At 35.4% G+C, this 17,042-nt stretch overlaps 1 protein-coding gene across 3 annotated transcripts in view; it reads left to right on the top strand.

Moving 5' to 3' along the window:
* Positions 1-15,105, top strand: part of Pask (PAS kinase) — an 83,446-nt gene extending 68,341 nt beyond the window's left edge. For all 3 annotated transcript variants that reach the window (XM_069826786.1, XM_069826789.1, XM_069826788.1), the window contains 6 exons: positions 440-580; positions 1,960-2,159; positions 6,539-6,672; positions 6,758-6,895; positions 11,929-12,165; positions 13,884-15,105. In XM_069826786.1, coding sequence (XP_069682887.1) covers positions 440-580; positions 1,960-2,159; positions 6,539-6,672; positions 6,758-6,895; positions 11,929-12,165; positions 13,884-14,152 — 1,119 coding nt within the window. In that variant the 3' untranslated portion in view covers positions 14,153-15,105. The remainder of the gene's footprint in view (positions 1-439; positions 581-1,959; positions 2,160-6,538; positions 6,673-6,757; positions 6,896-11,928; positions 12,166-13,883) is intronic.
* The last annotated feature ends 1,937 nt before the right edge of the window (positions 15,106-17,042 follow it).

The following is a 17,042-nucleotide window of genomic DNA, read 5'->3' as shown; positions in this document are numbered from 1 at the left end:
TCTGGATTCGTCCATATGTGCTACATGCCCTGCCCATCTCAAACGTCTGGATTTAATGTTCTTAATTATGTCAGGTGAATACAATGTATGCAGTTCTGCGTTGTGTAACTTTCTCCATTCTTCAGTAACTTTATCCCTCTTAGCCCCAAATATTTTCCTAAGCACCTTATTCTCAAACACTCTTAACCTCTGTTCCTCTCTCAAAGTGAGAGTCGAAGAACAGAAGAATCGGTAATTTTGAGAGCAGACTGGATGATGAAAGCTTCTCAACTGAATAATAACAAGAGTTTCCCATATTTATTCTGTAGGTACTTCTGTACAGATAAGACATTTACATAAAAAAATTGTCTCTTCGTCATTTCAATTGGCATATGATTACTGTACTTGATTCTTAAAGTTACATGAAGACTAAATTAATTTAATTTTATTGTTATTTCAGGTACAAGTGTTGGATGTTTTTGAGAACGCGAAGTTCTTTCAGTTAGTGATGGAAAAACATGGTGCTGGCATGGATTTGTTCGAATTTATAGATAGAAAGCCTTATTTAGATGAAACTTTGAACAGTTACATCTTTAGACAGGTAATGACTAGTTGTGTGCTTGTTGGCAATTTCTTTGCAAACTGTCATATTTTATTTTGTTTCTTGCATTACATATTTCAACACTGGTGGTTTGTATAAGTCATAATGATCACACTTAGTGACTGTTTTTGCAGTCCTCCAGGGCAAAAGCATTGCATGTTGTTTATAGTTGGTACCCAGGGTAGTAAATATTTTCAGGTAATGGTTCCAATGAAGTATTTTGCAATACCAGTTGTATATATCTGAAAATTAAGTTATATAGTTATGTTTAAATTCATTTCTAAAAACTTAATATATAAATGAGTGGTGGTGTCATGTCAACATAATTTCACATAAAATCACTACATTATTATTATTATTATTATTATTATTATTATTATTATTATTTATGTTATTGTGATGATTATATATAGATAAATCTTTGTTTCTTGTAACTTGATACTAAAAAGAAAAGTTAGAGAAATGTGAAGTTCCATATTTGCTTTTGTTAATTTCGAAATATTGTACATTACATTGCAAAATACTAGTTCAATCCATGGTGACTCGCGAATGTTGTTGTATTGAGATTCACTAATCTGTTTTCGTTCTTTGTGGCATGTACAGTAGGTTAAAATCCTTGGTTATGTAGATCTAGATTCATTTTCCGGGCTGAGAGGCAGTGGTCTGTTGGTTGATTTTCTACCAGACATTTCGTCTGCAACTGTGGCAGACATCTTCAGTGAAGTGGTATTCGAGGTCGAGGATTTCATGTTCATGTGGGAAGGTCTACATCGGTACTACACAGTGGAGTGTCAGTACGAGATTGACAGAACACAAGAGGAATTGCCGCCTAGGACAGATCGACAAATCGGCGATGACAGCACATGCCTACCAAGAGGGCGATCACAACATATGATTTAAGGACACAGACATCTTGAGCACGATGACACACTTTTTCTCCCGTCTACATAGAGAAGCGATCGAAATCTATAAACATGACAACAACTTTAATCGCAAGGAAGAAGGCGTAAAGCTAAACAAATGTTGGTACCCGGTCCTAAACAGAACAGATAAGCCACTACAACAGAAGGACGGAACCCAGAACAGGAGCAGCAAACGAAGCGGTGTGGACCTCAGCGACAATAGGTCTCGGCCCGCTAGATGCTCTATAAATTTGCCCGCACAACCAGCCACAGAATCAGTTGCCTCAGGTATGCCCGAGAAGAGTTTTGCGACCTCGAATACCACTCCACTGAAGATGTCTGCCGCAGTTGCAGACGAAACGTCTGGTAGAAAATCAACCAACAGACCACAGCCTCTCAGCCCGGAAAATGAATCTAGATCTATAGACTCCGGCCGTGAAAGCCTACACTACCTTGGTTATATGTTTTGTTTTGCAGATTGTCTCTGCGGTGGATTACCTACATTCGTTACAAATACTTCACCGTGATATCAAGGATGAAAATGTGATAATTAATGAGAGATTTCATGCTAAACTAATAGATTTTGGATCGGCTACTTTCATGAGTGAAGGTAGACTCTTCTCAACATTCTATGGCACAGTAGAATACTGCAGTCCAGAAGTTCTAGCAGGAAACAAGTAAGTATTTTTGGAAACAACATAATTGCTAGACTAACATTTTGCATACTTACATTAATACATATTTTGAGAGAAGAACAAAATGGTTTTGAAAAGAAAGATCATGTTGCGATGAATATTTTACCTTGAAAATGTTAATAGAAAAACACAGACAATTTAATATGGAAAAACACATCGTCTTTATAGACTTCAAAAAAGCATTTGATAAAGTTAATCGCCATATCTTGTTAAACATACTATTAAATGATAATATACCACATCAAAAAGCATTTGATAAAGTTAATCGCCATATCTTGTTAAACATACTATTAAATGATAATATACCACATCAAATTATCCAAAACATATCTCATTTGAATAATTTCGAGGGAAAAATTGATCCGGAGCCGGGTATCGAACCCGGGACCTTTGATTTAACGTACCAACGCTCTACCACTGAGCTACCCGGGAACTCTAACCGACACCGATCCAATTTTTCCCTCTATATCCACAGACCTCAAAGTGGGCTGACAACCGTCAAGCAACCAACTTCGAGTGCACACTAACTCCGTGTGACTTAAATTGTGGTTTTCTGTTAACGAACAGTGACGTCTATTATGCAAATCAAGATTTCAGGTATAACTCCCTGTAAAGTTGATTTGAATAATTTCGAGGGAAAAATTGTTCCGGAGCCGGGTATCGAACCTGGGACCTTTGGTTTATCTCATTTATACAAAGAAACTTCAATTGCAGTAAAAACTGGAGATACTTTATCACCTTGGAGGGAAATAAATTCAGGTGTTAGACAAGGTTGTGGACTTTCTTCACTTTTATTTAATATATATGTGAATGCTATCATCAAAGAATTTAAATTGACATGACATGGGTATGTAACTGTAAATCGACATCTACATTTAAATACATTAATCTTTGCAGATGGCAAAGTACTTTTAGCCTCTACAAAAGATGACCTACAATGATCTGTACATAATTTGAAATCAATAGCAGATAGGTATACAGACAAATCTAAAGTTATGATTTTTTTACGAAAAAGAACCAATACCAGCCACCAGTGTGGCTCAGTCGGTTAAGGCTCTTGCCTGCCGTTCTGAAGTTGCGTTCGGGCACGGGTTCGATCCCCGCTTGGGCTGATTACCTGGTTGGGTTTTTTCCGAGGTTTTCCCCAACCATAATGTAAATGCAAGGTAATCTATGCGAATCCTCGGCCTCATCTCGCTATCACCATTCTCATCGATGCTAAATAACCTAGTAGTTGATACAGTGTTGTTGAATAACCAACTTAAAAAAAAAACTAATACCAAGCAAAATTTGTATCAGTAATCAAATATTAGAAAGAGTAAAAGAGACTTCAGTTATCTGGGTTATAAAATATAATTTATGGCAGAATCAGATATACGAGACAAAATTCTTAAATTTAATAAATCTATGGGTATAGTCAACCTTAGGAAAATATTTGGGGCTAAGAGGGATGAAGTTACAGGTGAATGGAAAAAGTTACACAACACAGAACTGCATGCATTGTATTCTTCACCTGACATAATTAGGAACATTAAATCCAGACGTTTGAGATGGGCAGGGCATGTAGCACATATGGGCGAATCCAGAAATGCATATAGAGTGTTAGTTGGGAGGCCGGAGGGAAAAAGACCTTTGGGGAGGCCGAGATGTAGATGAGAAGATAATATTAAAATGGATCTGAGGGAGGTGGGATATGTTGGTAGAGACTGGATTAATCTTGCTCAGGTTAGGGACCAATGGCGGGCTTATGTGAGGGCAGCCAATGAACCTCTGAGTTCCTTAAAAGCCATTAAGTAAGTAAGTATGGGTATAGTCAACAGCATTATGAAACTATCATTAGTCCAAAGACATACACACCTCTGCCTCTATAAAACCTTGACGAGACCTGTTCTATGTTATGGCAGTGAGGCTTGGACTGTTCGGAAACATGATGAAAATCACATTACTGCCAGTGAAATAAAATTCATGTGCCGTACAGCAGATTATATGGAAAGGGACAGAAAAAGAAATGAAGATGTCTTGAACGAGCCCCAAATGATACCTGTTCTGGTTCACATACATCAGTATCAAACCAATTGGCTCCAACATGTAAATCTAATGTCAAACAACAGAATACCAAAGGCAATTCTGAATTATAATCCAACAAGAAAAAGGTGGTTGGGACATCCTCAAAAACTATGGAAAGAAAACTTTAGTATGCAATAACAGTTCTCCAGAGGACTACAATTTGTGGTGGTGATGGTGATGATGATGATGATGATGATGGTGGTGGTGGTGGTGGTGGTGGTGGTGGTGACATTATTACAGGACTAGGCTAAACGACTTTCCTGAACATAAACAAATGTTACGTTTATTGGCATTCAAATACATAAAATTGGTGCTGTTGAAAGAGAAACTCTGTTTCATTTCATTATATCACAGGTATGCAATGTGCACCTCCCTAGTAACTTAGCACACATTCAGCCTGTAGTCGAGTTCCTGCCTGACATGTTGCAACACAGCATGATTGGTTTTTGCTATGTTTGCTGTGATACTTATTCACAGATCATGCAGACCTAGTGGTGAGGAGTATCCATATCCAAATAGATTACCCTGTATTACAATTTTTTTTTTCCATAAACGCAGATTCTTTATCCTGTTTTTGCACTTCCAGCTGATGAAATTAAGATGATTGAATCCAAAATTCAAAATTTGGTATGTAAGGCACACTCTGAAACAATCTTTTAGATAGATAGATAGATAGATAGATAGATAGATAGATAGATAGATAGATAGATAGATAGATAGATAGATAGATAGATAGATAGATAGATAGATAGATAGATAGATAGATAGATAGATCGATGGATGGATGGATGGATGGATGGATGGATGGATGGATGGATGGATGGATGGATGGATGGATGGATAGATCGGTGGGTGGGTGGGTGGGTGGGTGGGTGGATGGATGGATGGATGGATTCGTTCCATAATATTCTTACATTTGCTTTATAGCATAGAATAAAGAACATGTCCAATTCTTACGTTTAGATATAAATGCAATACATATAAAATGCAAATATGAAATATGTACAGAATTAATACCTTAATAACAATAATATTTTATACAATATAATATGTTTACCATTTAATAGTATTATAATATTTACACAGTACTGTGAAATGTCAATAATTCATCTACAAATAGAAAGTGTGAGATATTAAGTAATTTTTTAGTTTTACCTTAAATAATGCAGGGTTTTGGCTATGATTCTTAATGTCTTCAGGAAGACTATTGAACATTTTTATCACATGTAACATACTCCCCTTTGAAAGCATGATAAATTTGATGAAGGCGTATGAAAATCATTCCTTCTGCGGGTATTTATACTATGTATGGCTGAGTTAGTTGGAAAATTTTCTTTATTACATAAGAGGAAATTTATTATAGAGTATATGTATTGATTTGTTAAGGTTAGAATCTCTAATTTTTTTAAAAATAATGTACATGATTCTCTAGCCTTTGCTCCAACTATTATTCTAATGGCTCTTTTTTGTAATAAGAATATATTTTTACTATCTGCAGAATTTCCCCAAAATATTATTCCGTAGGACATGATGGAATGAAAATAGGCAAAATATATTGTCTTTAAGATACTGCTGTTTAGAAATTGTTGTAACGACCTAATTGCGAAGCATGCTGAGCTAAGTTTGGGGGGTTATTTCTTTGATATGATTTTTCCAATTTATTGTATTATTAATATGCAAATCAAGAAATTTGGTTGTTGATGTTTCTAGTAGAGGTAGTAGTTATTATTGTTCAGTTAAGTTGACTAGAATAACTTAATACTAGTGTGTCCCATACGTAACTTACACTTCTCAGAAATTATATTTTTGTGATTGGAACATGTAAAGGAAAATCTTTGATCTGATAGCACATGTTAAGTATATATTGTAAAGTTATGCTGAGTACCAAAAACATTTAACTATAAGTAATTTCAGAAAAAATGAAGTGGAAATAAACCAGTTAATAAATGCTGATTTTCTACTGTCCCGTACGCAACAGGGTTTTTTTTTTTTTTTTTTTTGCACTGAAATGAGATTTTGGATTCCTGACTTTGGTATAATGTAAGGAAAAGTATTCTGTTGAATTATATGTGAGTTTGTATTTTTAAAAACTGTAAATTATATTCCAATTCAAGGACATGTATTGCAAAATGTCCCATCTGTAACACACAAATACTGTGGCTTTACCCATAGAGGCTTAGATTAATTTAAAAGTAAGATTTTCTTCAAAATTCCTATAGTAAGAAATTGTGGCTCCTATTTCTCGCACACATCGAAATTTCTAAATATGTGTTTTGTTTTTAAATTTGTAACAGATACGAAGGTCCGGAGTTGGAAATGTGGTCTTTAGGAGTAACACTTTATGTGATGACATTTGGAGAGAATCCATTTTTCGATGTCGAAGAGATCATGAGGGCTGAGCTTCATCCCCCGTGCAAGGTGTCAGAGGGTAAAGTTGCTTTTAGTAAGGTATTACATATGATTGTCACTTACACTGTAGCAGATTTTAATAGTCTTGAATTACAATGATGCAGAGCTGATGGAGTTGCTGCACTGGATGCTTGCAAAGGATCCATTAGAACGCTGCAAAGTACAACAACTAGTTGGGCATCACTGGATCAATCAGGAAGTGGACATGACCAACTACTGCTTTCAAGATGTTGTTTCTTGCCGTAAGTCATTTCACTTAGTTTTCGGTTTATTGATATTACTAGTTAACTAAAAGTTGAATGTTAGAAGGGTTTCTTCTCTACAAATGTGTCCTAGATTAGTGTTAATAGTTCATATTAACAGTAGTACAATGAGAAGTTCCCTATCTTTCTTCTTCTTCTTCTTCTTCACTTCATGGTATAGGCAATCAAATGCCTGTTCCGTCTTCAAAATCCTCCAGCCATCGTTTCCTAGGTCTGCCCACCGATCTTCTTCCTTTAGGATGATATTGCATTATTTGTTTAGTAAGTCTACCATTCTGTCGACATGTTCTTTCCAATTTTGTTTAAAATCTTTTAATCTTTCATTTACAGTAGCGTGCAAATTAATCCGAACAACGTAATTACTTATACAAAAACACTCAAACGGGATAAAAAAAGGATCTAAGACATACCTCAGTAATCTATGTGGCCTCCCTTGTTCCTAATAACAGCTCTCAGACGATTTGGCATGGATTCCACTAATTTCCCACAAATATTCTTCATTTCTTCATCGCGTAACCATGCACCAATGAGGGCAGAAATCATCTTCTCCTTTGTAGAACAATCCATTTTTTGCATTCTTCTTTTCCAAATTGACCACAAGTTCTCAATGGGGTTGATGTCGGGTGAGTTGCCTGGCCAGGGGAGTACCTGAATATTCTTCTTGTTGAGGAATTCTGTAGTTTTTCGAGACGTATGGCATGGTGCCAGGTCTTGTTGGAACACACCTCTGCCATCCGGAAATGATTTTTGCAACTGAGGTACGATTCTGGTTTCCAATAAGTGAATATATTTGTCAGAATTCATCATTCCCTTGATAGGTATTAATGCTCCAGGCCCTTCATGTGTAAAACAACCCCAAAACATTACTTTAGGGGGGTATTTGGGTGCTTGTTGGAGATGAGCTGCTGTTACTTTTTCGGATCCTTTCTGTACGTAAGAAACACGGTGGCCGTGGACCTCGAAATGAGACTCATCGGAAAAAAGTACATTCTTCCAGTCATTCACTGTCCAGTGTTGATGTAATTTTGCCCACATTAAGCGTTTCTTGCACATAACAGGGGTTAGCAGTTGCTTCTTAATAGGCTTACGAGCCCTTCGTCCAGCTTCCAAAAGCCTACGCCGCACTGTTGTGACGTGAATATTCGCCCCAGTGATAGCCATTAACTCGCGGGTTAAGTCGACAGCAGTTAGTCTAGGATTTAATTTACTTTTCCTGACAATTAAACAATCATCTGCAGGTGAAGTCTTCCTTTTCCGGCCACAGTTTCCTTTTTTCTGGGGTGTGATGGATCCAGTCTCCCTGTATCGTTTTATGATCGAATTAACAGTAGCCAAACCGATGTGACATTCTGCAGCAATTTGCCTCTGTGTCATAGAAGAATGCTCTGCTAATGTTATAATTTTAGACCTTTTTCGTGGATTTGTATCCATTTGTGAAGACGACAGAATGTACACAGGATTGCAGTATTAAGTCTTCAATACAACTGAAATGCTTATAAGTACAAAATGACAGGCAAAATGTCACATATTATAAAAAAAATAATGACAGACCTTCAACAATGGAATTACACGTACTACAGATGTCAATTAAAGCCGTATGAGCAGCTGTGAGGCAAAGAATGACAGAAAATGTAAAAATGTGTCGTGTTCGGATAAATTTGCACGCTACTGTATATTAAAAATGTCTAACTCTTCTCTTATGTTTTCATTTGTTAATAAGTCTCTCTTCGTACATCCCTTCACATTTCTTAGAAATTTCATTTCTTTCGTCTGTATTTTGCTTTGTTGCTTCTTGGTTAATGTCCAAGTCTCTCTTCTGTATGCCAGCGTAGGTACAGCCATGACTTTATAAAATTTTAATTTTGTTTCTTTACGTATTTTGTTTCTAAATGCTCTATTTATTGTTCCACAAACTCTTTGAAAATTACATATTTTATTATCCACGTCATATTCTCTATCAAAGCCAACATCACTTCCCAAATAATTAAAATGGCTTACCTGTTCTATGCAGCAGTTATTTATAGCTATTTTTGTTCTAATCGGTTCCTACCCTATAAATGCCATTACTTTTGTCTTTATTAGAGAAATTTTCATATTATATTGTTCTCCAGTTTCATTAATAATTATACTAATATTAATTAATAGTATTTAAATATCGTCCCATCATATTAATTTTTCATTCTCTTGTCTGCTAATAATAACACAGGCCTGCAAAATAGTCATAAACACTTTTCTAAAGATCCTGCATAGAATTGGAATATATCAGTCCCCTAACTGCCCACTGTGCAACTCAAACCAAGAAATGGATTCGGAACACCTCAAAATCTGTGCTTCAGTGGCTGACCATGATAATATCTTTGAAAAATATTGGAGTGCAAGAGGTCAAATGATTTTATTGTCAAACGCTTGGCATTAGAAAACAACAACAACAACTTTTCTAAAGATTTATGTTACATTTATAGTTTCTTGGGGTGCTGAATCCAAAACTGAGCTCAGATTTTTTCTATCACGTACCATTTTTCCACAACATGCATTGGCACTTTTGACAATGAAATTGTAGCGTTATTGAATTTAATATTTAATATGGAAAAGTGATGAAGTGAAACATGTTCTGTAGCAAATATTAAAGGTATATTCTACAAAAACTATTAAACACCCGTATCTTTCGTTGTTTTTCAAACACATAAAAACCTTCAGATTGAAATGCTGCACGAGAACAAATGGTCGAAGTTTTTGGCTTGGTAAAACACAACAAAAGAAATTCACAATTCTACACCAAGTGCTGCCAGTCATATGCACTGGTAAAGAAGTGTCCACTCTTGACAGTCGTTAATTTTGAAATGAAAGACGAAAAACGGTTAGATGACTTTTCTTGGTCGTGGGCGTCGAAGCATTATAAAGCATCGTAAACTTTTGTTTCTCTCCTTACCGCTAACTGTCGCATTGCACAGAGGTGGAGATATAATGCAAGATCTGTACAAATAAAGTTCGTAATCTGACTAAAAAAAAAAAGTGATTTTTTAATACAAGGGCTTGAAAGAAATGTGGCAACACTGTTTTATCCCCATGCAGGGAGTTTTATTCGAGCTGCTATTGGCAACACATGTAGAGGGTCGGTGGAGCTATACAACTCGGGTGGCAGCACTAGTGTAGGTGCTGCAGTGATAGGAGTGGCGTGTGTTGAATGCAGGTTGTCAAATCACACTGCCTGAAATGGGATGTTTTCCAAGATAGAACAACGTACCTGGATAAAGATCGAAGTGGCCTGTGGAAATAACACCAGGCAATGTCACACTGGACTAGGTGAAGCGTGTGGGAATGAGGCATTGCTGTATCGGACTGTGGCACGTTGGGTTGCAGCTTTTCGTATAGGACATGATAGTGTGCATCAGGAAGCAGGTGGAGGTCGACATGGGATCGAAAACCGAGTCATTGAATTGATTCAATCTTTGCTGCATGTGTACAGGAGGTGGACTAACAAGTAGGAACAACCCACACTACCGTGTTGAATGTGTTGCACAATGTCCTTGGTTACCGAAAAATTGCATCCTGGTGGGTACCGCACCACCTTACAGATGTTCAAAAATGGCACAGATATGCCCTCGCCGGTGATCATTTGGCACCTTACAGACGGGAAGGTCGCGCGTTCCTGGACAGAATCATTGCATTTGACGCAACATGGGCGCACTCTTATGAGCCAGAACTTAAGCGCCAATCAAATGAATGGCGCCACCCATCATCTCCCCGACCCAAGAAGCTGCATCAGGAACCGGGGAATCACCTACACTAGCGCCGCCACCTCAGTTGTATAGCTCCACCCACCCTCTACATGTGTTGCCAACAGCAGCTCGAACAAAACTCCCTCGTGGGGATAAAACAGTGTTGCCACTTATTTCTTTCCAGCCCTCGTAGATACTGCAAGAAATGTATTGTAAGGAAGAATGTTCCATATATTTATTTATTCATTCATTCATTGAAATAAATATGTTTTGTATACTTGAAGAATCTGTGTTTTATTGCCAACTGCTAAAGGTACGGTCACACGTCGCTACTTTTGCAGCGCTACTTTTATACTGCAGCTGCAAAAGTTGCGTGTTGTGTTCACACGTAAGCCAAAAGTAGCGTGCTGCACGCTACTTTTCGTGCTGCGCAACCCAAGTGCTGCAAAAGTTGCAACTGGAGGTTGCGAGTCTGTTCACACGCAAGGCGCTACTTTTGCTGCCGCAGTCATGCTGCAGGTTTCCATCTCTGTTGACTTCTCAATATACGTTTTGTGGTTATGTTCGCATTATTAAGAAACTCATGCGAAAGCTTCCTTATCTATTATTTGCTTTTCTGTCATATCTAGTATTCAGAAATTGACATTATTTTTACTATAAAGCTTTTAAAAACACCTATATACTTAAATTATAACCAACAGTATATTCACGTAATCAATGTTGGCAACCCTCCTATTTGGAACTACGCTACGGAAAATTTAAAAAATGAATTATATCGTCACCAATTATGCTCAGACTGTGTTGTGTATTTAATAACTGTTACAAATAATTTATTTTCATCACATTTAACATTAAAATATATCCAAACAATAAAAGTATCATTGATACATTTGGGTGGTAACACTGGTTGCAACCGCACAAAAGTTTCAACAAAACTGATATCAAAAATGCTGCGGCTGCAACCATGAGAACCCTGTTCACATGTCGCAACTTTTAAGTTGCGCGCAGCATGGAAAAGTAGCGGGCAGCAGGTTCGGCAGCCGCTACTTTTCGGGTTGCATCGTTGTTCACACGTCGCAGTACAAGAGTTGCGCAGTTTTTTGTACTGCATTGCTGCAAAAGTAGCGACGTGTGATCGTATCTTAACATTGCAGAATTTGCAACTACTATCAGTCCACAAATACGCACAGTCTCAGAAAGGTGATATGTGTGCTTGCCTATATTTGGCAAGTGTGTCCTATTTTTCAGAAACCTTAAATATTACAATAATTACGAATATATTTTGCTTTCCAGATCCTCAAGAAGCACATCCCCCTGTATATTATGCTGAATATAGATGTGATTCAGCTAACGATTCACTCTCGAATAGATTCCCTATCACAGAATCATCTTCAGCCGTTCTTTCTAACAATGAAGAAGATTCCAATGCAGATGACCGAACTGTAGGCAGTTCCAACTCACTTGGCAGCCTTACTACTGTTGAAAATTTTGAGACAGAAGAAGATTTGCATGGTCAACACACAGGTCATGGTAAGCAAAAGAACTGAAGTTAAGTAGATAGTTTAAGCAATGCTGCACTGTTTTATGTCGCCATGATATTACATACTGTACATACATAGGTAATTGTTCAAGACTGTAGGGTACTGGTATAAACATTTTAGAAGCAGTGTGGAGAGTAATAATTCAAACACTTGACCAGCTAAGAAAATAAAACGGAGAACACATTTCTGCTGACATAACTTTCAAAAATAGGATAAGAGAAGAACAGGAGAAACGATAATTTAGACACGAATATATTATACAGAAATGCGTAAAAGAAGTATTTAAAAAAAAAGACAAAATATGAAGAGAAAAAAAGACGTTCAGTATACTGAACTGTGTTAGTTTTATAGTTATCAGTAATTTTTAAGTACATAATGGAAATTAATATATCATGTTGTGTATGAAGAACTTTTTAAGAGTTAAAATATAATTTTAATTTCAATATATTATTGACATTAAATTAAACCTTGATTTTACTTAAATTAATGTAAAACACTATTAAATGACATTATAATTATTTTATTTCACGGAATTATAGTATTTTTGTTTGCACACATTTTAATTATTAACCACTACTATAATTAGTGTACAAAGTTCTGTGAATTTATGTTTTAGCAGAATTTCTTATTGACAGAAGGCAAATATGCTGATAAGGTTGAAGATGTTAATATGAATAAATATTAGGTGTAGCAATAAATCACGATAATCTCAGAGTAATGTAATGTCTAGGGGTATGATTTTTTTGGTATTAATGATATGTGCGAAATGTGTTAAAAACGTAATTTTATGCATGGAAAATGCAAATCTCTTAAGGGGATATGTAGTCTCACAATAATTAAACTTACAAGCAAACGTTCTGATGGGGTCAGATAAAAAAGTTAAATTTTTTTCTTCCACCATATTAATAATGTCAAAAGAAGTGTTTATACAAATTTTGGCCACTCGACCGCAATTACGAGGCCGTCCAGAAAGTGATTTTCCCTGGGGCCGTTTATAGAAAAAACCATAATTACATAGAAATATTTATTGAAACATACAGCAATTGTTGCGCTATTTGTCAACTTATCCCCCACTGGAATTGAGACATTTGTCATACCACAGGATCAATTTTTGTGTCGTAGAAGTCAGCCGCCTCAGATCGGAACCAGCGTTTGACTGCACCTGCACCTCTCTCTGTCGATCCCATGATATGAGAAATGTCTCAATTCCAATGGAAAGTATGTTGAAAAATAGCTCAACAATTGCTGTGTATCTTCTAATAAATTTGTCCAATGAAATTGTGTTTTTTTTTCTGTTAGCAGCCCCTGGCGAACTTATTTTTTTACGGCCCTTGTAATTGCGGTCAAGTGGCCAAAATTTGTATAAGTACTACTTTTGACATTGTTAACATGGTGGAAGAAAAAAATTTAACTTTTTTATCTGCCCCCGTCAGAACGTTTGCTTGTTAGATTAAATTCTACTGAATTTCTCTGATCTTATGTATATTGTTTTTGCGTTATTTACGAAATGCTTTATGAATAAATATAGAACTGTGTGCATATATTTTCAATGTCTTCAATAATTCAAATTGCTGTAATGTGATACAGTGACAGAAAACTGTGAAATGAGAGAAATTATATTGATGAACATGGAAGAAATTATTATCTGAATATTTATATTGGAAACGCAGAATGTCTGAATACATTTTTCTTTATTCCATGCTTCAGATGTGAAGCAAGTGAAAATAGAAGGTTCTGCAGTTACTGAGCATGCCTCAGTTCCATCACCGGCTAAAGTGATACCCGGAAAAGTTACGCATTCACAAGAAGAAGAGGAACTGGTAGACTGTACAAACCAGTTGCAAATAATAGGAGACGATAAAGCTAATGTGTCTTCAATAGAACCTGGAAATTCTTATTCATCTGCAGCTGAGTTGTTTGAAGAAGACACTTGGGACCCTGATTACTACTATGACGAGCAAGATAGCTTCTCATGAGAATGTGTGAAGTTTATTATGGTAACAATGCCAATAATTTCACTGATTAGAATTAAAACAAATCTTGTAGCAGTTCCTTGTTATATAATTAATAGTTGAAGGAAAAAGAGACTTCTCAATATTAGAAAAGAAATGTTATTCTCTATTTTAAGATCTTTTTGTCTGTATGGTGAACAAATATTCTAAGAACAGAGTTGTAGATAACAGGGGTTGGAAGATCCATTTTTCTCCTATCACAGAGAAACGTATAATAAATTTAGTTTTAATATATTGTACGACGTCTGTAATTTGATAAATTTAGTTTGTAATTTTGAGGGTTATAATTAAATGCTCAAAGAAAAGAAGCTGATTGTAGTATTGGATATTGTCATTTGCAGTTTGGAGAGTTACCTTTAACCTTGTCAGCTGTCACCTTTCCAGTCCATAATGTAAGTCTATATCACAAGCGGAATTGTTTAGAAAGGGATCACTTTCCAACCCCTGCCTTTGAGGTCCACTCATCACATTCAAAATTAAAGTATTCTTGGTACCTATTAATGTAGACATTCAAGAAGATAGTATAAACAACTTTGGTTAATTTAAGTAATTTTTATTTGTTATTCTTTTTACTGTTGTAAATACTTGCATTATCTTATATTTATAGTACTATAAGACTTAAATTGCTTTTTATGTCACATATTAGTTAAATGACAATAACAGCATCTTTATTTATTATTTTTAACGGATAAACTCATAGTATCATTTGGAAGAATATTCTACATTTGAATTAGAAGTTGCATCACATGTTGCGATCAAGTAAGATGAGAACAAAAATAAGTTTTGAGCACTAATGCCTTTTTTATAGTTGCATTACTTAATCTCCACAAAAGTTTCTTCCTTTTTGACATTGATTCTTTTGTTGAAAAAACGACCAAACAAAAGAAAAAAAAAAACAAAAACAAATGAGTAGTGAAGTAGAATTTTGCAATAATTATTTACTTGTAATTACAAGAGATTAGTTTTGAAAAAGTTAGAATATCCATTCAAAATTCGTAACAGTCCCAAACATTGTTGCGTGTTATGGTATACTAATCTTTTCATAGATAACAGTCATACTATATGCTGATAAAGTTTAAGGGCATCCAAGTAGACTGAAATTCTTGATGAGATTGTATGTTTGAATACGTTGCAATCTTTCTCGTATTCTTTATTTATATCATCCATTAGGTACTTCTTCTCTATATGATCTGAGATTGTACAAGCAAACGGTTATTATAATTCGACAGAAGATAATTCTGTTTGTTAAATCAGAATAATTTGCATCTCTATTTAAGGAACAGGAAACAGAATTCATTCTGTGGATTCCAAGCAGAATTGGTACACCTACTTTCATCAGAGCGCAAACTCTACTTTTCAGTCGTTTCTACCACTCTTGCTGATATAGGTTTATAATATAGACATATTTATTGCGCTGTTAGTACCTTAATCTCTTGTTCTATACTCGAGTATAATTATTATTCCTTTTTTTATTACATGTGTATATTACTACCACAAAATTTTCACGTGACATCAGTATGGCTGTTGATTGTAGATGACAATATCCTTGTTGTTTTGTAAGCATTAACACATGTCCAAAGCAGCATTGGTACTACATTTTTATGCAGTCAGCTTCTTCATAAAACATTTTGTTTGAAAGACATTTAACACGTTGGTATTAGCTATCACAAGATATAATGCAAAAGTAATCAATAAATTATGAGAATTTGTGTAATTGTACGGGTACTGGTGTATCCTCACAGACTCACATACACTCACAATGTTGGTGCCAAACATGTTATACTGTAGTATTTTCTCAAGCAATTAAAGTTGCAGTTCTGTAGTTGTATGATCATCTTAGAAAAGCACATAAAAGCTATTCTTTAAACGTTCGGCTAACCTGATACGTCATCTCTAAGCATAAAATTTATAATATGTTACCAAAGTAATGTAAATTGAAGTGTGTTTTGTGTCAGTACTCTAGTACTATATATTTGTAGTTTTTTCATTAATTTTGTGACACAGTTACCTGAAAATTTTCACTAATTATAGTAGTAGTTGTCATTGTTTTGTACTTAAGTTATTTTAGTTTCTCCTGATTACGTTTTATGAATAAACAGTCTAATTATGGTATTTTATGTTTGTGTGATGGGTTATACTATTCATAATTAAGAAAACTTTTATTTCCGTGCTCATTATCAGTGGTTCCCTAATTATTTCTTAATTTTAACATTATTTATTTTGATTGTTCTAATTTGAGGATCATTTCTTCCATCTTTCTCAATCAGAACCTTTGTATGACATAGAATGTAATCCAGAGATGAAATTAAATTTCTGACATTCACTAAATGATGGGCCTTAACCAATGTAGAAGCAGTGTCTCTGCCAACTTACTGGAGACTATCTCATTAAAAACTCAGCTTTTGTGTTGGTTTCATTCTTCTTGCTGTAGTTTTTTAGGTAGGAAGATCGTGCATGTGCCTGTATTCGAAATTAATAATATATTTTTATGTAGTAACAGAAACATATTTATTTAATCTAGTGGAACAGTTAGGAGAGTCTCATCATCTTTTTTTGTGGACGGTGTGTTTGAAATTTCATTTATTGTGGCTTGATACTTCTTGTTACACAACAAATTATGATGGTGAAATAGAGGCTATACACATTGCTCTCCGACAATTATTAAATCTTCCCTTAAATAAATATAACAAGACAGTAATTCTTTCAGATTCTAAAGCTGCAATTCAGGGAATATGTTCAAATGCTACAAAGAAGTCAACAAAAATAAGAGAATGCTACAAAATGCTAACACAACTCCAAAAAGTTAATAAGATTGTCCGTCTCCAATGGATTCCAGCACACTGTGGAGTCATGG

The sequence above is a fragment of the Periplaneta americana genome, chromosome 5, assembly GCF_040183065.1.
Source record: "Periplaneta americana isolate PAMFEO1 chromosome 5, P.americana_PAMFEO1_priV1, whole genome shotgun sequence".
Taxonomy (NCBI): Eukaryota; Metazoa; Arthropoda; class Insecta; order Blattodea; family Blattidae; genus Periplaneta; species Periplaneta americana.
This window is presented reverse-complemented; position numbering and strand designations above follow the sequence as displayed.